General features: G+C 34.0%; 2 protein-coding genes across 2 annotated transcripts; one reads left to right on the top strand and one right to left on the bottom strand.

The window, feature by feature from the left end:
• Positions 1 to 1,060: 1,060 nt before the first annotated feature.
• LOC114260703 (uncharacterized) lies at positions 1,061 to 5,577 on the top strand. The gene is made up of 2 exons (XM_082901653.1): positions 1,061 to 2,946; positions 3,960 to 5,577. Exons 1-2 carry the CDS (start codon positions 2,236 to 2,238, stop codon positions 5,250 to 5,252), a joined length of 2,004 nt encoding a protein of 667 aa, XP_082757779.1. The 5' UTR covers positions 1,061 to 2,235; the 3' UTR covers positions 5,253 to 5,577.
• A 2,627-nt stretch (positions 5,578 to 8,204) lies between these two features.
• On the bottom strand, positions 8,205 to 9,200 carry LOC145823096 (uncharacterized). Its single transcript, XM_082922256.1, has 2 exons — positions 8,898 to 9,200; positions 8,205 to 8,780 (listed from the first exon to the last, which is right to left on the bottom strand). The coding sequence occupies exons 1-2, from the start codon at positions 9,198 to 9,200 to the stop codon at positions 8,205 to 8,207; spliced, it is 879 nt and encodes a 292-aa protein (XP_082778382.1).
• Positions 9,201 to 17,534: the final 8,334 nt, after the last annotated feature.

The following is a 17,534-nucleotide window of genomic DNA, read 5'->3' on the forward strand; positions in this document are numbered from 1 at the left end:
TTTTAATTTTGTCTTATCATTTAAATTGTCGGTAATTTTTTCATGTAAACATTAGAAGACTGACAAGTGTTTTAAAATAATTATTTTTAACCTCCAAAAAAAACTTTATTACGTATTAAGAATTCCAAAGTTTCTATGGAGTTTCTTATAAACTTTTTATTTTAAAAAATTATGTCATGGTACAATTTTTACTTATTATTTATATAATATACATAACTAAAACATGCTAATTTTTTGTTTTAGATTGATAAAATATGCTAATTATTAAGAAGTTGACAGACTCATAATGGGTTTAATGAGAGGTAAGTAGAACCACACACCGACCATTACGTACTGCTTATTCTCATAATTCAACCAACTTCTCGTCAAATGAATTTTAAAACTTTGCGGTTCACATACGTGTAATAATTTATTTGTATGATGATATAATAAAATTTACAAAATTACGATGTACTCCTATCTAGATCATTTGACTTTTTGTCTCCTAAAAAAAATTATTCAATGCGTTTGATTTTAATTTTTTTAAAAATTAAATTTTTTATTTTTCGTGTTTTTTTTTATTTTTAGTATATTTTTAAAATTTTAAGTATTTTTTTTAAAATTTTTTTAGATGCACCTTTATTAGATGAATCGAAAAAGTAAAATATTTGTGAAAAAATATTTTAAAAAATTAATAAATACACAAAAATATAAAAAATATACTGAATTTTCGTATTATTTTTATATTTTTGGTATTTAGTGAATTTTTTAAAGATTTTTTTACAAAAATTATAATTTTTAAGTTTATTTATGTTAGATGTGTCTAAAATTTTTAAAAAGAAATCGGTAAAAATAAAAAAAATACGAAAAATAAGAAAGTAAAATTTTTTAAAAAGTATTTTCAAAAAATTGGAAATAAACATAGTAATTATATATTTTAGAACATAATGTTCAGCCATTTTATCAAATATATATATTTTTAAAAAAGTCTGGATTGCGTCTTAATTGAGTAACTAACAATCTTTTTTTCCTTCGTCTATTCTAATAATCAAAATATTCAACATGACGCCTTTGAATATTTGAAAATTTCATAATTTTTTCAACTTTCTAAAATTTAGCAAAAAACCTCACAGGCTACACAATTCTTTTGGGAACAATGGTAAAAAGATAATTTTTTGACTTTTTAACTTTTTTTTAGTAAAAAAAATCAGTTTTTTTTTACCAAAAACAACTCAATTTTTTACCCAAAAAAACCATAAAAAAAAGTCAAAAAAACTAAAAAATTAACTTTTTTCCAACTTCCAAAATATGACAGTAAAACCCTCTTCCCTCTGGTTCAGCTTCTAGCTCCATCTTCACACCAATCTCTCTCTCTCTCTCTCTCTCATCATCTCTCATCATGCATGCACTCTTGATATCTCCAACATTATTTATACATGTTTTACACTTGCACACTTCAAAAGGAATCTCTGCTTTTTATACATGGTATATGTAGATATATTTTTTTTATATAAAATTTTCAGTATTATTTGTAAACCGTATCAAAACCAATCTTCTCATTTTTTATATAATTTTCCTTCTCATTTCCAACTTTCCCTTTGTAGGGCATCTTTCCCCCTTCTGCTGGTTTTGTTGCTTCCTGCGATTAATGATGGCTTCCTACCTCTTTCTCTTTCATCATACCATCTAGTTGATACTATTACTTATTCCTCTCTCTCTCTCTCTCTCTCTCTCTCTCTGTTCTTCTTGGCATAATCTCTAATGGATTCTCTTTACTTCGCCATGTGATTCTCCTGTATATCTTCATCTACTTTTGTCGGAGTTTTAATGGGTATTACTTGCACTACAGGTGGTTTGTTCAACTGCTCATGACAATTATATTTTTGGGTACTTTTCAGTTTTCATCAACTTTTGTAAGCTTTGACAGCTCTTCATAATTTCCCCAAGTGGGTATGTTGTTATTTTCCCTCGCTTAGACTCTCCCCTTTTTTCCCGGTAAATTTGCCTCTGAAAGAGCTACTTTATTGCTTTACCCTTTCGTACTTTACTCTCTGGTTTGGTTTTAGTTGGAAACTTTCTTGTCCAAATTGCCTAATCGAATATAAACAATTGTTTTATGTAAATAAAAATCATATATCTCAAAAGGATTTGATCAGGAACCAATTGATAGTATTGGACTTGATTTGTATATCTCAAAAGGCACAGGATTAACTTGCCCAAATTATCATTGGGTTTTTGTGATTTCAATCTGTACTAATGCCTCCTTCATACTTTCCTCTCCGGTGGGAAAGCACTGGAGAACAATGGTGGTATGCGTCCCCAATTGATTGGGCAGCTGCCAATGGCCACTATGACTTGGTCCGTGAACTCCTCCGCCTAGACGGCAATCACTTGATCAAACTCACCTCTCTCAGGCGAATTCGCCGCCTTGAGACTGTCTGGGATGATGAAGAACAGTTTGATGATGTTGCCAAGTGTCGCTGTCAGGTTGCCCGGAAACTCTTTCTTGAGTGGGAAAACAAGAGAGGGAAAAATTCCCTAATCCGAGCCGGGTATGGGGGTTGGCTTCTATACACTGCTGCCTCAGCAGGAGACTTGGGTTTTGTTCAAGAACTCCTTGTAAGAGACCCTTTGCTTGTTTTTGGGGAAGGAGAGTATGGTGTGACCGATGTGCTTTACGCTGCTGCAAGGAGTAAGAATTCGGAGGTTTTCAAGCTTCTTTATGATTTTGCAGCATCGCCGAGGTTTTTAGCAGGTGATGGGAGAGAGTTGGAGGAGCACATTGGGGAGATCCCGTCTGCTTATAAGTGGGAGATGATGAACAGAGCTGTTCATGCTGCTGCAAGAGGAGGCAATTTGAAGGTCTTGAAGGAACTTCTTGGTGATAGCTCTGATAGTGTCTTGGCTTTTAGAGATATGCAGGGTTCAACTATCTTACATGCAGCTGCTGGCAGAGGTCAAGCTGAGGTGAGGCCATTATATTGTGTGTTTTAGTGAAATTTCAGTGTTTCTTTATATATTTAAGCTTGGATTGATCTGTTTCTGGTTGTATATTTCGTGTAGTTAATAGCAACTATATCAATTGTTTTCCCCCTATTTTGATATTGTTGATAGGGATGAGAAATCAAAAGCCAGGATCTTAAATTGTCCTGCAATTTTACGTTTTCCATACTGCTTTCTTCTCTCAAATTTTTCTATGACTAAGCTCCAATAATTTTCATGTAAAATGGTTTTGCTTCAACTGTCTATACGTGTTTCTTTTAGCCCACATTTCAGCTAAAATTTTTTTGGGCATGATTGCATCTACCAAGTTTCCTGTTTCAGATTTGCATTCGAGCCATGCTAATAATCTACTACTGGAATTGTCAATATGAGTTAATTATTAGCAGATCATCGTAGTAAATATGAAATGTTCTTGAAACCATCCAACAGTCGTGAAATTGTTTGCAGGTCTAATTGTATTTAGGGTCAGCCAGTAGCTTCTCGTTCTGATTGAGATTTCTGATAAAAAGTTTAAGACCTGTTTCTGTTCTATGCTATTATAGCTGATTCGCCAACATCTTATTTACCATATGCTCCTTCTAGGAAACTATAAGGATACTAAAATTTGTTTTTGACAAATGAATATCCATTAGAACTAAATGCTCAGGGGGTAGCTTTACATAGGTATGTCTTGGGTCAAGATCATATCAAAAAGAAGGTTGTTATCTTGCGACATAGATACAAGATATTGGCATCCATAGACTCGCACATTATTTTCGAAACATAGTTTGAAATGTTAGATCCACATCATCACTTTCAGTATAAACATCAAAATTTTATAGTCGGATTGTATAGTTATCTAATTAGTTGTAAAGATGGGCGACATGGGCTCCCTATCGATGATTCTCCTGGAGAAAGAAGACTATACTACATCACAATTTCAATTATTGCAATAGCTTGGTTTTTGAACTTCATACCCAATAATGTTACTCATGCAGGTAGTGAAAGAGCTTATATCATCCTTGGATATCATAGACTCCACAGACAATAACGGCAACACAGCATTACACGTAGCTGCTCACAGAGGCCAGTTAGCTGTGGTTGAAGCTCTAATTCTTGCATCTCCCTCGTCCATCTATCTAAGAAGCAATGCCGGAGAAACTTTCCTACATATGGTCATGTCTGGTTTTCAAACTCCCAGCTTCCATAGATTGGATCGACAAATTGAGCTGATGAAGAAATTAGTATGTGGAAAATTGTTCAACACAGAAGGTATCATAAATGCGAAAAACAATGATGGCAGAACCGCTCTTCATGTAGCCATCATTGGAAACATTCATTCTGATTTGGTGGAGCAACTGATGAGAGTCCGATCAATTGATGTGAATCTCCGTGATTTAAATGGCATGACCCCACTTGATCTTCTCAGGCAACGGCCACGTTCTGCATCGTCTGATATACTAACAAGACAGCTAATTTCAGCTGGAGGAATCTTCAGTTGCCAGGACTATACTGCAAGAAAAACCATTGCTTCCCACTTGAGAATGAGAAGTATTGGAAGTCCCGGCACTTCTTTCAGAATCTCTGACACGGAAATATTCTTGCATACGGGAATTGAAAATGCTTCGGAAGCTAGTGGTAGTGCAGGACCGAACTCATCTACCGATTTGAGTCAACACGACTCAACTGTTGAAAAACATAGTGCATCGAATCCAACTACTCATAAGAAACAAGCTTCTGTAAATTATGCAGCACAGCGTTTGAAACGCCTGCTCCATTGGCCCAAGATGAAAGAAAGAAAGAACGACAAGATCAAGAAAATGGTGGAAAGAAATTCAGCAAGTAATTTGGATGAAACTCCAATTCCGCTCCGACAGAGATTTTCAAAGCCCTCATCGCTCCCCAACAACAAGCGAACACTTTCAGTAAGAAGTAACGCTCCGAGTCCTGCAAAGAAGAAATTTGCTTCTGGAATAGTTCAAGGTGTTATGCAGGCCATGCCACATCTTGCTGTTCCACGTCGATCACGTTCAAGTTCATTCTCGAAATCATCAGTATCCTCATCCAATTCGGATAAACAAAAGGGTGTCTATAATGAGAGTGATATTGCAGGACCGAGTCGAATATCCGGTGATGGATCGCCATATTTGATTCGCAAGCAATGGTCAACTAATAAGAGTTTGATGAACCAGTACCTTTGCTTTGGTGGACCGAGCCTATCTGTGAAAGACCAAACTGGACGGCAAGAACCAGACCAGAATTACAAGCGTTCAGTTGTATCAGCGGCTTGATCGATTAGATGAGAAACTGATAAAGCACGGTCCTTGCAGTAATTTGGGAATCAAAACAGAAGGAAGAGAGATTGATGCAAGTCCTCAAGTTCTGTAGGTCAGTGAGTTTCATAGCTGCTTAATAAATTTTTGTGTTTACTAGATGGTTTTGCTTGTTTAAGTTATTTACTTTGTGTCTGAACCTAGTTTCATGTAATAATTCCATTCCAAGTCATTTTCTCATAGAGAATTGTAAAATTCTGCATTCCTGGGTCTTTGGCTCCTGTGTTTTAATCTGGAATATGTATATTTACCAGAAATTATGACTGCTAATTTATACTGGAAATGAGGTCTCTGCACCCACAAACATTGCATAATATGGAAATGGTTAGGTGGCTAACAAATGCTCGAGCTCTGCAGCACAACGAATATGACGTGTAATTACTTTGTAACATACCATGATCTATACCATCATTATTATTTAGACTTCTGTGTGTAAATCATTTATAATAAATAAATAAAATAAAAATTAATTTGATAATCGTAACTACACGATTTCATCTTCAAAAAATGGATGGTCTATTTTATGTGACTATAATTATCGAATTAATTTGATAATTTCATAAATAATTTACACACTTGTTCCAAAAAAAAAAAAAAAAATAATTTCACAAAGGTATCGAATGAGAAGTTCTGTTGGGTCAATAGGCCCAAACTGAACTGATTTAATAATGGGATTTTTACAGACCAATCTTATTTTCAAGGTTTATTACCCAATAAGTCCTTAATGGAGACTCTTTTACTTATAGGTCCTAAACATTTTTGTTTATTCCGTTTTTGCTCTCATGTTTTTATACTTAGATCTGGAGATGAAAAATGAAGAGAGAGAGAGAGAGAGATGGTTGTGAGAGGAAACATATATTTGCTTGGTGGATTGTCGGCGACACCACGGATGGTCCGATCGAAGAAGAAGAAGCCAGATTTACGAATCCAGATCCAGAAACTGAGAAGTCGAGCATATCAACGTCATGGATGGTCAGCAGGGAAAAGAGAGAGAGAGAGAGAGAATCCGCCACCATTGTCGCCGCATTCAAGGAGAATGTTCACTACGAAGTCTAGATCTACAACCGCCATAGTCCACCATCGCTGAGCTACACATGGATGATTTCTGGCGAGTTTCCGATTGTGCTCAGCTGAGCTCGTCCATGCTGAGATCGCGCGACGTGGACGGTGGAGTGGCGAAGGACAACAGACGGTAGCGGTGGCGGTGGCAATTCAGATTTGAGATTGATGAGAGAGAAAGAGAAAGAGAAAGAGAGAGAATGAGTTGGAAAGGAATGAGATTTGAACATATAGTCCATTGAATATGTAGAAAGAGATTTAGAGGTATGCGTATTAATGAAGAATGTGATAAATCTGTTTAAATCAGTGATAAATTTGTTTAAACTAGTGATAAATTAGTGATAAATTTGTTTAAACTAGTGATAAATTTATCACTGTTAAATTTTTGTAAATTTGTTTTTGTGAATTAGTAAATGAGTGTATGCATGTGAGTATGAAATTTATCACTGATAACATTTTATTAGTGATAAATTTATCACTGCTAAATTATTGTGAATTAGTAAGTGTGTGAATGTGTTTTTGTGAATTAGTGAGTGAGTGTGTATGTATGTGAGTACGAGAGAACAAAAGAAACAAAAGGAACAATATATAAGGAACAAAAGGAAGACAACATACATGGGAGAGCTCACTGCTACCCATAGCAGTATCTAAAGTTCTTTTATTTGAACTTGACTCTTTAGTTTCTTTGCAAGGAAAAATGTGTTAAAAAAACGACGTATTTCTTGACTCAATAATAGTGTTTACATGTATATCAGGATTTTCAGATCTATGAACTAAAAGCCTATATGCACTACTATTATTTGCATAACTAATGAGCACACAATCAACGGTTTTTGGTCTTATCTTAGTCGTTTTGGGACTAGGGACTGCCACTTTGGCCAAACACCCCTATACTTTCGGGTAATTGTAAGTAGGTCATCGACCTTTCCATACTTTATAAGATGTTTGATTAATTTTCTTGTGGGGTACCCTGTTAAGGATAAAGCTAGCAGACAAAATCGTTTTCCCCCCACAAGTTCTGAGGTAACCCTGAACTAATCAACATGGCATTCATCATCTTTTTAAGAGTTTGATTATTTTTCTCAGTAATTCCATTTGATTGAGGAGAATAAGGTGCAGTGGTTTGGTGAATAATACCATGTTACAGAACAAAATTCCTCAAATGGTGCATCATATTCACCGCCTCTGTCACTCCTCACTACCTTAATAGTTTTGCCAAGTTGATTTTTAACCTCAAGTTTATATTGCTTAAAAGCTTCTAAGGCTTCATCTTTACTTTTCAATAAGTAAACATAGCAATATCGAGTGCAATCATCAATAAAAGTAATAAAGTACTTCTTACCTTCTCTAATTTGAACAAATTTTAAATCACAGATATCTGTGTGAATTAAATTTAAAGGTTCAGTACTTCTTTCTACTTTATTAAATGATGTCTTAGTGAGGTTTGTCTCAACACAAATCTCACATTTATGATTAGGATCAAATTCTAAGTTTGGCAAACATTCTAAAGAAACAAGTCTACGTAAAGAATTAAAATTAACATGCCCTAATCTACCATGCCATAAAAAAAGAAGACTCAGCAATATGAACAGAAAATGTGTTCTTATTATTAAAAGTCAAATTAGGTACAACAGTATTTACATTGAGCTTAAAAAGCCCATCACTCATATAACCTCGCCCCACATACATTCCACTCTTGGAGAGTACAACCTTATTAGATTCAAAGGCTAATTTAAACCCATTTTTGATCAACAATGACCCTGAAATCAAATTCTTGCAAATTTCTGGCACATAGAGTACATTGTTAAGAGTGAGTTATTTCCCTTAGGTCATTTTCAGCACGATCTTTCCTTATTCTTCCACAGTTGAAGTGGAGGAGTTTCTCATAAAAAGTTGCTCTCCACTTTCCACCACTTTGTAGGTTGTGAACATCTTCTTATCTGCACAGATATGGGGGGTTGCTCCAGTATCAACCCACTTCTCCTTGGAATTGCCCACCAAATTTGCTTCAGAGACTACTGCAGCAAGATTGATGTCTACCACTCCATCGGAAAGATAAAAATCCTCAGCTATGTTAGCTTGTGCTGGCTTTTTTCTTGAACTCCCTCCGTCCTTGTGAACGTGACAATTCCTAGCGCGATGTCCATCTTTGCCGCACACAAAACACTTGCTTTTGAACCTCTTGTTGAACCCGTTGTTGATCACTTTGTTGATCTTACCAGTGGATCCTTGTTTGGGACCATTGCCATCATGCTTCCGCTTCTTGTTGTTGAACTTTGACTCTTGTTCATGTTCCACAACATTGTCTTTAGCCTGCATGACATGGTTTCCCGACTTCTTGTCGAAACCACGGTTGTCCTCCTCAATTTTGAGTCGTACTGTTAGTTCCTCTAATTTCATCTCCTTGCACTTATGCTTCAGATAATTCTTGAATTCTTTCCAAGATTGTGGCAATTTTTCAATGATTGTTGCTACTTGGAAAGATTCACTAAGAACCATTCCTTCCGCGTGTATGTCATGGAGAATTAATTGGAACTCTTGAACCTGGCTAATAACCATCTTAGAATCCATCATTTTAAAATCTAGAAAACGGCTGACAACAAATTTCTTTGTTTCGGCATCCTCTGTCGTATATTTATGATCTAGAGATTTCCACAGTTCTTTTGCAGTGCTTTTCACACTATACATATTGTACAGTGTATTGTCCAACCCATTGAAGATATAATTCCGACATAGAAAATCACCATGTTTCCATGTGTCGACTGCGGCAACCACTTGCCGATCAGTTTCTCTCTCGTTCAGTGCTGGAGCTTTTTCATGAGTGAAGCGAGTCAAATTCAATGTCATAAGATAAAACATCATCTTTTGTTGCCATCTTTTAAAATCATTTCCATTGAATTTTTCTGGCTTCTCCTCATGATTTACCGGTACTGCCGGAGTCATCACTGGCACAACAAGTGTGTGGGTCGGAGTAATAACAGTCTCAGGGCTGTTAGAAGTCATATTTCTGACGAAATAAAAATGTACCAATCACAAATTTATACAAAAAGAATTTACACACAAAATATACAAAATAATATTTTGTAACAAAATTCCAATGATAAACAGTATATGACTACTATGTTATCAATGAAATCATTAAATAGTACATTACTACTATTTAAGAAATTAAACAGTATATGACTACTATTTAATTTTCTGAAACAAAATATTCGTATGTCTAACACAAATAAATAAAAACACAAAATTTACTTTAAGATTGTTAATCCCCGAGGTGTGTGTGTGTAAATTAAATGTATAAATAAAATAAACAACAAAATAAAATAATTCAGAAAATAATTTAATAAATTAAATCCTGAATTAAATGCTTACAGAAATTTTAAACATTGAGGCTTGTGTTGGACATAATCTCCTTAAAATAGATTTTGCCTTCGTCCGGTGCTTCAAGTTTTAATGGCGCCTACTTCTCAAGATGCAATGACTACTACTTGATTTGCAGCATTACAAAATCAAATATGGCGAACCAAAACTCTATTGTGACTCTCTCTTTTTCTTCCTAAAAATTAATTACAAAACAGATGCAGAAACATAGAAAGATGGAAAGAGAAGAAAAATAACGAAAGTTTGATGGAAAATTTCATAAAATGAATTGCTAGATGGTAGGCTTTATATAAGAGAAATGGTGACTTTTCCGAACAGGTATAAAACCTGTTAAGACAGATTGAACAGGTACATCACCCGTTTGGACAGATTTGAATATGTTCGGTTTGAATTTCAACAGGTAGAAAACCTGTTCAGGTGGAACTCAACAGGTATTAACCTGTTTGGGTAGGAAAAAAAATTGGACCAATTTAATTAATTTTGAACCGAAATTTAAAATAAAATGCAAATGTTTTTGGCCCAAAAAAGATAAGTATTGGGCTGGATAAGCCCAACCCAACCTCACACTATGCACCCACGCCCAGCCCAGCCCAGCCACCCGACCAGACGGTGGTGGCGGCGCGCGCGTGATTTTTGTTTTGGGTCTTGCACACTTTACCCATAACCGCACCCTTCCACAAACTTAGGTACCCCTTGGGACCTATCCTAAGTATCCCAAGTTAGAGTATATAAACTCATTCAAAACCTTAAGCCTTTCCAATGTGGGACAAGCACATTACTCAAATGTGTAGGAAACCCACCTAAAGCCATTTCCAAGAACTCGAAAATGCGCATTGAATTCTCATTCATCCGGAAATGGTTTTAAGCAACCAAATACACAAGGTTATTTACTACGCGACATTAAATATGAACACAATTAGAAACGTTAAAAATAAAGTTTGGGTCTCACCTTAATTAATGCTCAAAGTTAGAAAAAAATAAGAATTTTTAAAGCTATTTTCCAACAGTGTCTGGTGGACACGTAGATGTCAAATTTTATACTCATACCGGTATACTTGTATATTGACCCATTTTGTCTCTTAGCATCTCGAGTGCGTTCTATTTGAGCGCAGCTAAGCTTCCTTTGCAAGATTAATTGGGACTACGGTGGTGACGAGAAATAATTATAGTTGTTGGACATGTTTTTTGGACTTCTTTTGTTTTCTTGAGCTTAGGGTTAATATTAGTTTATATATTTATTATTTTTTTTATGACGTTAGTATTTTGATAATTTGGCATTGTGGGTTATTTTCCAACTTTACATTATGTAAGTTGTTTTGACTAGTTGTTGCAATTTTAATGTTAGAGGTATTGGATAATTATGAAAGTATAGTGGATGGTTTGGTTCGCATTTGTTAATTTTTTTTTTATCCCTTGTATTTCTTTCGAGCATGGAAATTTATTTAAACCTTATGGAGACGAGAACATTTAAATTTTGTTTCACCCCTAAGATTTGGATGATGAAATATTGATTAAAATTTAATCCTAATTTAATATTTAATTGTCTAAATTTTGGAGCATGACATGTCGTGTTCTTCTTCTACGTGAATTGAATATTGTTATACAACTTGTCCTTAAGCAGTTCCAGAGTCTTTTGAGATCATTTTTGTAGTTTAAAAATTTCCACATATTTTCTTGGACATGGTTGCAAAAGAATTTTCCTAGCGGCTTCAATTATGCAATTTTGTAATTCCCTAATTTTTTTTTGTTAATTTTATTTAACAAAATTAGACAAATAATTTAAATTGAAAATAAATAAAAAATTTAAAATTTAAATTAATAAAATTAAAAATCAGGATTTAATTTGTTATAAAGGTCATTTCCTTTTCTTTTTTTTTATTTTTAATTTTTTAATTTTCCCAAATTATTATCATATCACCTTAGCTATACAAATTCTTTGAGGCAAACATCACGGTGGGTAAATACAAACACAAACTTCCATATTTGAGAGCAGTGGCGGAGCAAAGAAATTAAATCAGAAGGAGCACTTATTAATTATAACATTGAAAATTTTTACAAAAATATTTTATATAAATTTTTACGATTGGCTTCAAGAAAGATAAATAAATATATATATATATATATATATATATTATTTTTAATTAGTATATCATGGACAATATAAAAAAAAAAATCATGGATATAAATTTTAAAATAAATTATTTAATGATACAGTAATTTTTTATACAAAATTTCAATAAAAATTCAATATAATAGTAATATCACGTCATCATTGACATATAATATCACCAACCAATAATAAAGAAACACATAGAGGATGAACCCCACATGTCAAATGTACCTAACAATTCAATAAATTCTAAATTTTTATTAAGATTAATTATAATTGTATGTCAATAATGATAGACATCACGATTGTATTGAAATTTTCATAGATAATAATATGACTTATCGTAATATCTTTATTTTCAATAAAAAAAACAACAATTATTATTCTCATAATTGTAAAAATGTCATTGATATTTCACTCTAAATAATATTCTATAATTCTTTTTATTTAAAATATTTTCTTTATATTTACACAAAAAAAAAAAAAATTTATTTCAAAATCCAAGGGAGGCACGTGACCCCCTGGTCTAGCTGTGGCTTCGCCACTGGTTGAGAGGTCATATTCAAAGGTGTCATGTTCTTCTTCTACGTGAATTGAATATTGTGGGTGTTTGGGAAGTGAGTTTTTTTTTAGGTTTTTTTAGTTGTAGGATATTATTGGAAATTTTTTTTTTTGTGTTTGGGAAGATAATTGGATTTTTTGTGGTTGGATGTGATGTTTGTGAGAGAAAAAGTAAAATGAGTATGGGGTTTAATGTGATATTTTGTTTAGATTTATTTTTTTTTGGTTTTGTAACCAATTTGTCTTTTAATGAAAAAAATAAAAATAAAAAACCAAAAAAAAATCTTTCCCGAACACCCCCAATTGCATAACTTGTCCTTAAGCAGGTACAGAGTCTTTTGAGATCATTTTTGTAGTATAAAAATTTTCACATACTTTCTTGGACTTGTGTGACGATCCCGATATACGTATTATTTTTATATATTATTTTATTGAGTATAATTGCATGATTATATATTTAATTAGTGTTTATCTGTCTATCTTTGGAATATTTGTTAGACCACCGACTTAGAATTCGAAATTGAAAGCCTTAACAGATTTAGAAATCAATATTGACTAGTTCAATAGGTTAGTTGAAATATTTAGAACCTTATGTTAAGTTTAATTAAAATTTGGTTCGGATCAAAATGATTAGAATAAATCAATTAGACTTGATTAAGATTAATTAGAATTAAGTTTAATTAATTAGCCCTAATCTCATTTGATTAGCTTAACTTAATCTACTCATATATATATATGTTGGACCATTTTAATATCTTATATTTATTTATTGGTTTATCTTTTTCATAAATGGAGGTTAAATAGAATTTATGAACCTGGTTAATGGTCATTATTTTGGTGTAACCATTTTCTTGTTTAATGGTCATTATTTTTGGTGTAACTGTAAGGTCCTTATAGCCTATATATATAGTCTACTTTTTCCTATCTGTAGAGATAAGCTATTTTCTATACAAGAGAGATTACTAGCAAAGAAGGGTGTTTTATTGGTGGAGCTTTGGGTTCACCATCTTGTGCAGAGTTGGCCTGAACCATACGACAAGTGGTCGGGCTGTTGTATCCTGGAGGGGACAAGTCATAGTGTTGTGACTGCTGCATCGGTATTTGGATTCTTCCTACCGCAGTGGGCTTGATCTCCTTAAAGAAAACGAGATATCCGTGCCTCAGCCTGATCTATTTGTATCTCATTTTCTTTGCATCATTTATCAATAATATTGTTTAGTTTCTGGTATTTTCTCCAACAATTTTAAGGAGATCAAACATGGAACAAGTACCAGAAAAAACCAATGATGGAATTGGAGATCTCAACAAACCTTTCAAGTTCAAAGGAGTTCATTTTAAGAGGTGGAAAGGAAAAGTTCTTTTTTACCTTAGCCTTTTGAAAGTTGCATATGTTCTTACCGAGAAGAATCCAAACAAAATCCTAACCGAGGAGATGAATGATGAAGACTACGAAGCACATGAAGCAAAGTGGCTTCCTACAATACAGGTACTTCCTCAAATTTTTGGAGTGAGGCTATTTTGACAGCTTGCCATGTGATAAATAGAGTGCCACACAAAAAGACTAAAATTGTCCCTTATGAGTTGTGGCGGGGGCATAAACCAAATCTAGGTTGTTTGAGGGTTTGGGGTTGTTTAGCTTTTGTGAGGCTTGCAGATCCTAAACGACCTAAATTGGGTGAACGAGCTACCACTTGTGCTTTTCGTGGATATGCGTTGCATAGTACAGCTTATAGATTTTTTGATATGGAAAATAATATTATTTTTGAATCAGGTGATGCTATTTTTCATGAAAATAAATTTCCTTTCAAATCTAGAAATAGTGGGGGTCAAATAATATCTGAAAATATTTTTAGCTCTTCTACTCCTTCTCAAGTTTTTCAAGAAAAAGAAAATTTTCAAATTCAACCAAGAAGAAGTAAACGAGCTAGAGTTGAAAAAGATTTTGGCCCTGACTATTATCTTTACAATGTGGAAGAAATTCCTCATACGGTACAAGAAGCTTTATTATCACCTGATGCTATTTTCTGGAGAGAGGCTGTAAATGATGAGATAGACTCACTACTTTCAAATAAAACATGGAAGTTAGTGGATTTACCTCCAGGTTGTAAAACTATTGGATGTAAATGGGTCCTTCGTAAAAAACTTAAACCGGATGGAACTATTGATAAATATAAAGCGAGGCTTGTCGCTAAAGGTTTTAAGCAACAAGTTGATCTTGATTTCTTTGATACTTTTTCTCCGGTTACTAGAGTAACATCCATTAGACTGTTGATTGCAGTGGCTGCAATTCATGATTTAAAAATTCATCAAATGGATGTAAAAACAGCATTTTTAAATGGAGATCTAGATGAGGAGATTTACATGGACCAACCTGAAGGCTTTGTAGAGCCTGGCCAAGAAAGCAAAGTGTGTAAGCTAACTAAATCCCTTTATGGTTTAAAACAAGCTCCTAAACAGTGGCATGAGAAATTTGATTTCTGCATGCTTGAGAATGGCTATAAGACTAATGAATGTGATAAGTGCATATATTATAAAACTTGTGAGAATGCACATGTGATTATTAGTCTATATGTGGATGATCTACTTATCTTTGGCTCTAATTTGCATATTATAAATGAGACTAAAAATATGCTTAATAGCCACTTTGATATGAAAGATCTTGGTGAAGCTAATTTTATTTTGGGAATTAAAGTTACCAAGACTGAGGATGGCATTTTTCTTGATCAGTCGCATTATGTTGAGAAAATGTTAAAGAAATATAATTTTCTAGACTGTAAACATGTTGCTACTCCTTTTGATGCAAGCATACACTTATCTGTTGTAACAAATGAAAAAGAAGTGATTAATCAAAAGGAATATGCTAGCATGATTGGTCGTTTGAGATATGCTACTGACTGTACTAGACCTGACATTGCATATGCTGTTGGAGTACTTAGCAGGTTTACTAGCAAACCAAGTCGAGATCATTGGCTAGCCATGGGAAGAATTATGAGATATTTATTTGGAACAAAAAATTATGGTTTGTTTTATAACAAGTATCCTGCAGTACTTGAGGGATATAGTGATGCCGATTGGAACACTTTGTCAGGTGATTCTCTCTCTACCTCGGGTTTTATTTTTACCTTGGGTGGTGGTGCTATATGTTGGAAGTCTAAAAAACAGACGATAATTGCTAATTCTACAATGGAAGCTGAGCTTATAGCGTTAGCTTCAGCATGTGAGGAAGCGAATTGGTTGAGAGATTTGTTACATGAAATTCCTTTTTGGGAAAAACCAATTCCTCCTGTGTTAATTCGTTGTGATAGCACTGCTGCTATTGGTAGAGTGAACAATCATTTTTATAATGGTAAATCCAGACCTATTAGAAGGAAACACAGTAATGTGAGATCCTTTTTGAGTAATGGCATCATAACTGTGAATTATGTAAGATCTTGTGATAATCTTGCGGATCCATTAACCAAGGCCTTGGCGAGAGATAGGGTCTGGAATACATCGAGGGGGATGGGTTTGAAGCCTATAAAATCAAAAACCATGTATGAGGATACCCAACCTAGGGACCAGAGATCCTGTAACTAGGTTCAATGGGAAGAACGAATCATATGGTGGTTGTAAAAATGCACTCTTTAATATTTTGTTATCCATCCCTATGATGTAAGTGCATTTGTCCTGTAATGTTGGAGGGTTGAGTTTTTATACTCTTAATGAAATTCTGTAGCTCTTGTTGAGTGGGGTGTGTAAATTACAGGAACATCCTTGACAGATTTCACCTATGTGAGCATGAAAGTGGGGCCGCTTTCTATGAGAACTAGGCTTATTCTCAAATATGCTCATGAAAACTGGGATTAGCACAAGGCCGTAATGTGCTGGCTATTAAAGCTCATGTCAACACCTGGACTATTATGTGTGAGCAGTAATACTTTATTTCCCCTAAGCAGTCATAGTTCAAGTCTGAGACCACTACTGACTCTGGAGTAGAGGTTACTGTTTCACTAATGAAGGTTCAATGCAGAGCACACCTTCATGATGCATACTAATCTATCTTTGTTTGGTAATCTCTCTTATTTTTATTTTTATCCTTGTTGATATTAAAATGAGTGGGGGATTGTTGGACCATTTTAATATCTTATATTTATTTATTGGTTTATCTTTTTCATAAATGGAGGTTAAATAGAATTCATGAACCTGGTTAATGGTCATTATTTTGGTGTAACCATTTTCTTGTTTAATGGTCATTATTTTTGGTGTAACTGTAAGGTCCTTATAGCCTATATATATAGTCTACTTTTTTCTATCTATAGAGATAAGCTATTTTCTATACAAGAGAGATTACTAGCAAAGAAGGGTGTTTTATTGGTGGAGCTTTGGGTTCACCATCTTGTGCAGAGTTGGCCTGAACCATACGACAAGTGGTCGGGCTGTTGTATCCTGGAGGGGACAAGTCATAGTGTTGTGACTGCTGCATCGGTATTTGGATTCTTCCTACCGCAGTGGGCTTGATCTCCTTAAAGAAAACGAGATATCCGTGCCTCAGCCTGATCTATTTGTATCTCATTTTCTTTGCATCATTTATCAATAATATTGTTTAGTTTCTGGTATTTTCTCCAACAATATATATATATATATATATATATATATGTATGCCTTAAACATATTTAAGAGTTCATTTTGACATCATTTGACATGAAATTTAGAGTGAGAGTGAGAACAACACTTCTAGAGAGGGTGTAGAGTTATTGAAGAGAATTTGAAGGAGATTTGAGGAGATTAAGCTAGCAACATCTCAATTCAAGCTCTAGGTATGGAATTCACCCATAATTCTTGAAGATAATTCATTTAGACTTTGACTTCACTTCATTTGCGCGTAATTGGAAAGAAAATGTTTGAAACAATTTGAATATGGTAGAATTGAGCCAATTGTGTACATGCATGCATTAATTTTCTAATTTTGAGTTTGATTCCAAACATTCATACATGCATGAAACTATATTTACCATCTTTGAAGGTTCTTCATAGTTTTTACACTTCTCATCTCATATATTAGTGTTTTGAAAAGAAAAGAGTTGAATGCAACACATGCATGGTGAGAATTATGAGTTTGGGGTTTGATTTTGAGAATTGACAAAGGTTTT

This window comes from Camellia sinensis, chromosome 1, assembly GCF_055761805.1.
Source record: "Camellia sinensis isolate YWXY chromosome 1, ASM5576180v1, whole genome shotgun sequence".
Taxonomy (NCBI): domain Eukaryota; kingdom Viridiplantae; phylum Streptophyta; class Magnoliopsida; order Ericales; family Theaceae; genus Camellia; species Camellia sinensis.

Bases quoted from the DNA above. Each gene is read 5' to 3' on its own strand.
- LOC145823096 (XM_082922256.1), bottom strand. From the start codon at position 9,200: ATGACATTGAATTTGACTCGCTTCACTCATGAAAAAGCTCCAGCACTG. The intron at 8,781-8,897 runs GTTCAAGAGTTC...AAAGAATTCAAG, and splicing joins CTAAGATGGTTATTAGCCAG to AATTATCTGAAGCATAAGTG.
- LOC114260703 (XM_082901653.1), top strand. From the start codon at position 2,236: ATGCCTCCTTCATACTTTCCTCTCCGGTGGGAAAGCACTGGAGAACAA. The intron at 2,947-3,959 runs GTGAGGCCATTA...TTACTCATGCAG, and splicing joins CTGGCAGAGGTCAAGCTGAG to GTAGTGAAAGAGCTTATATC.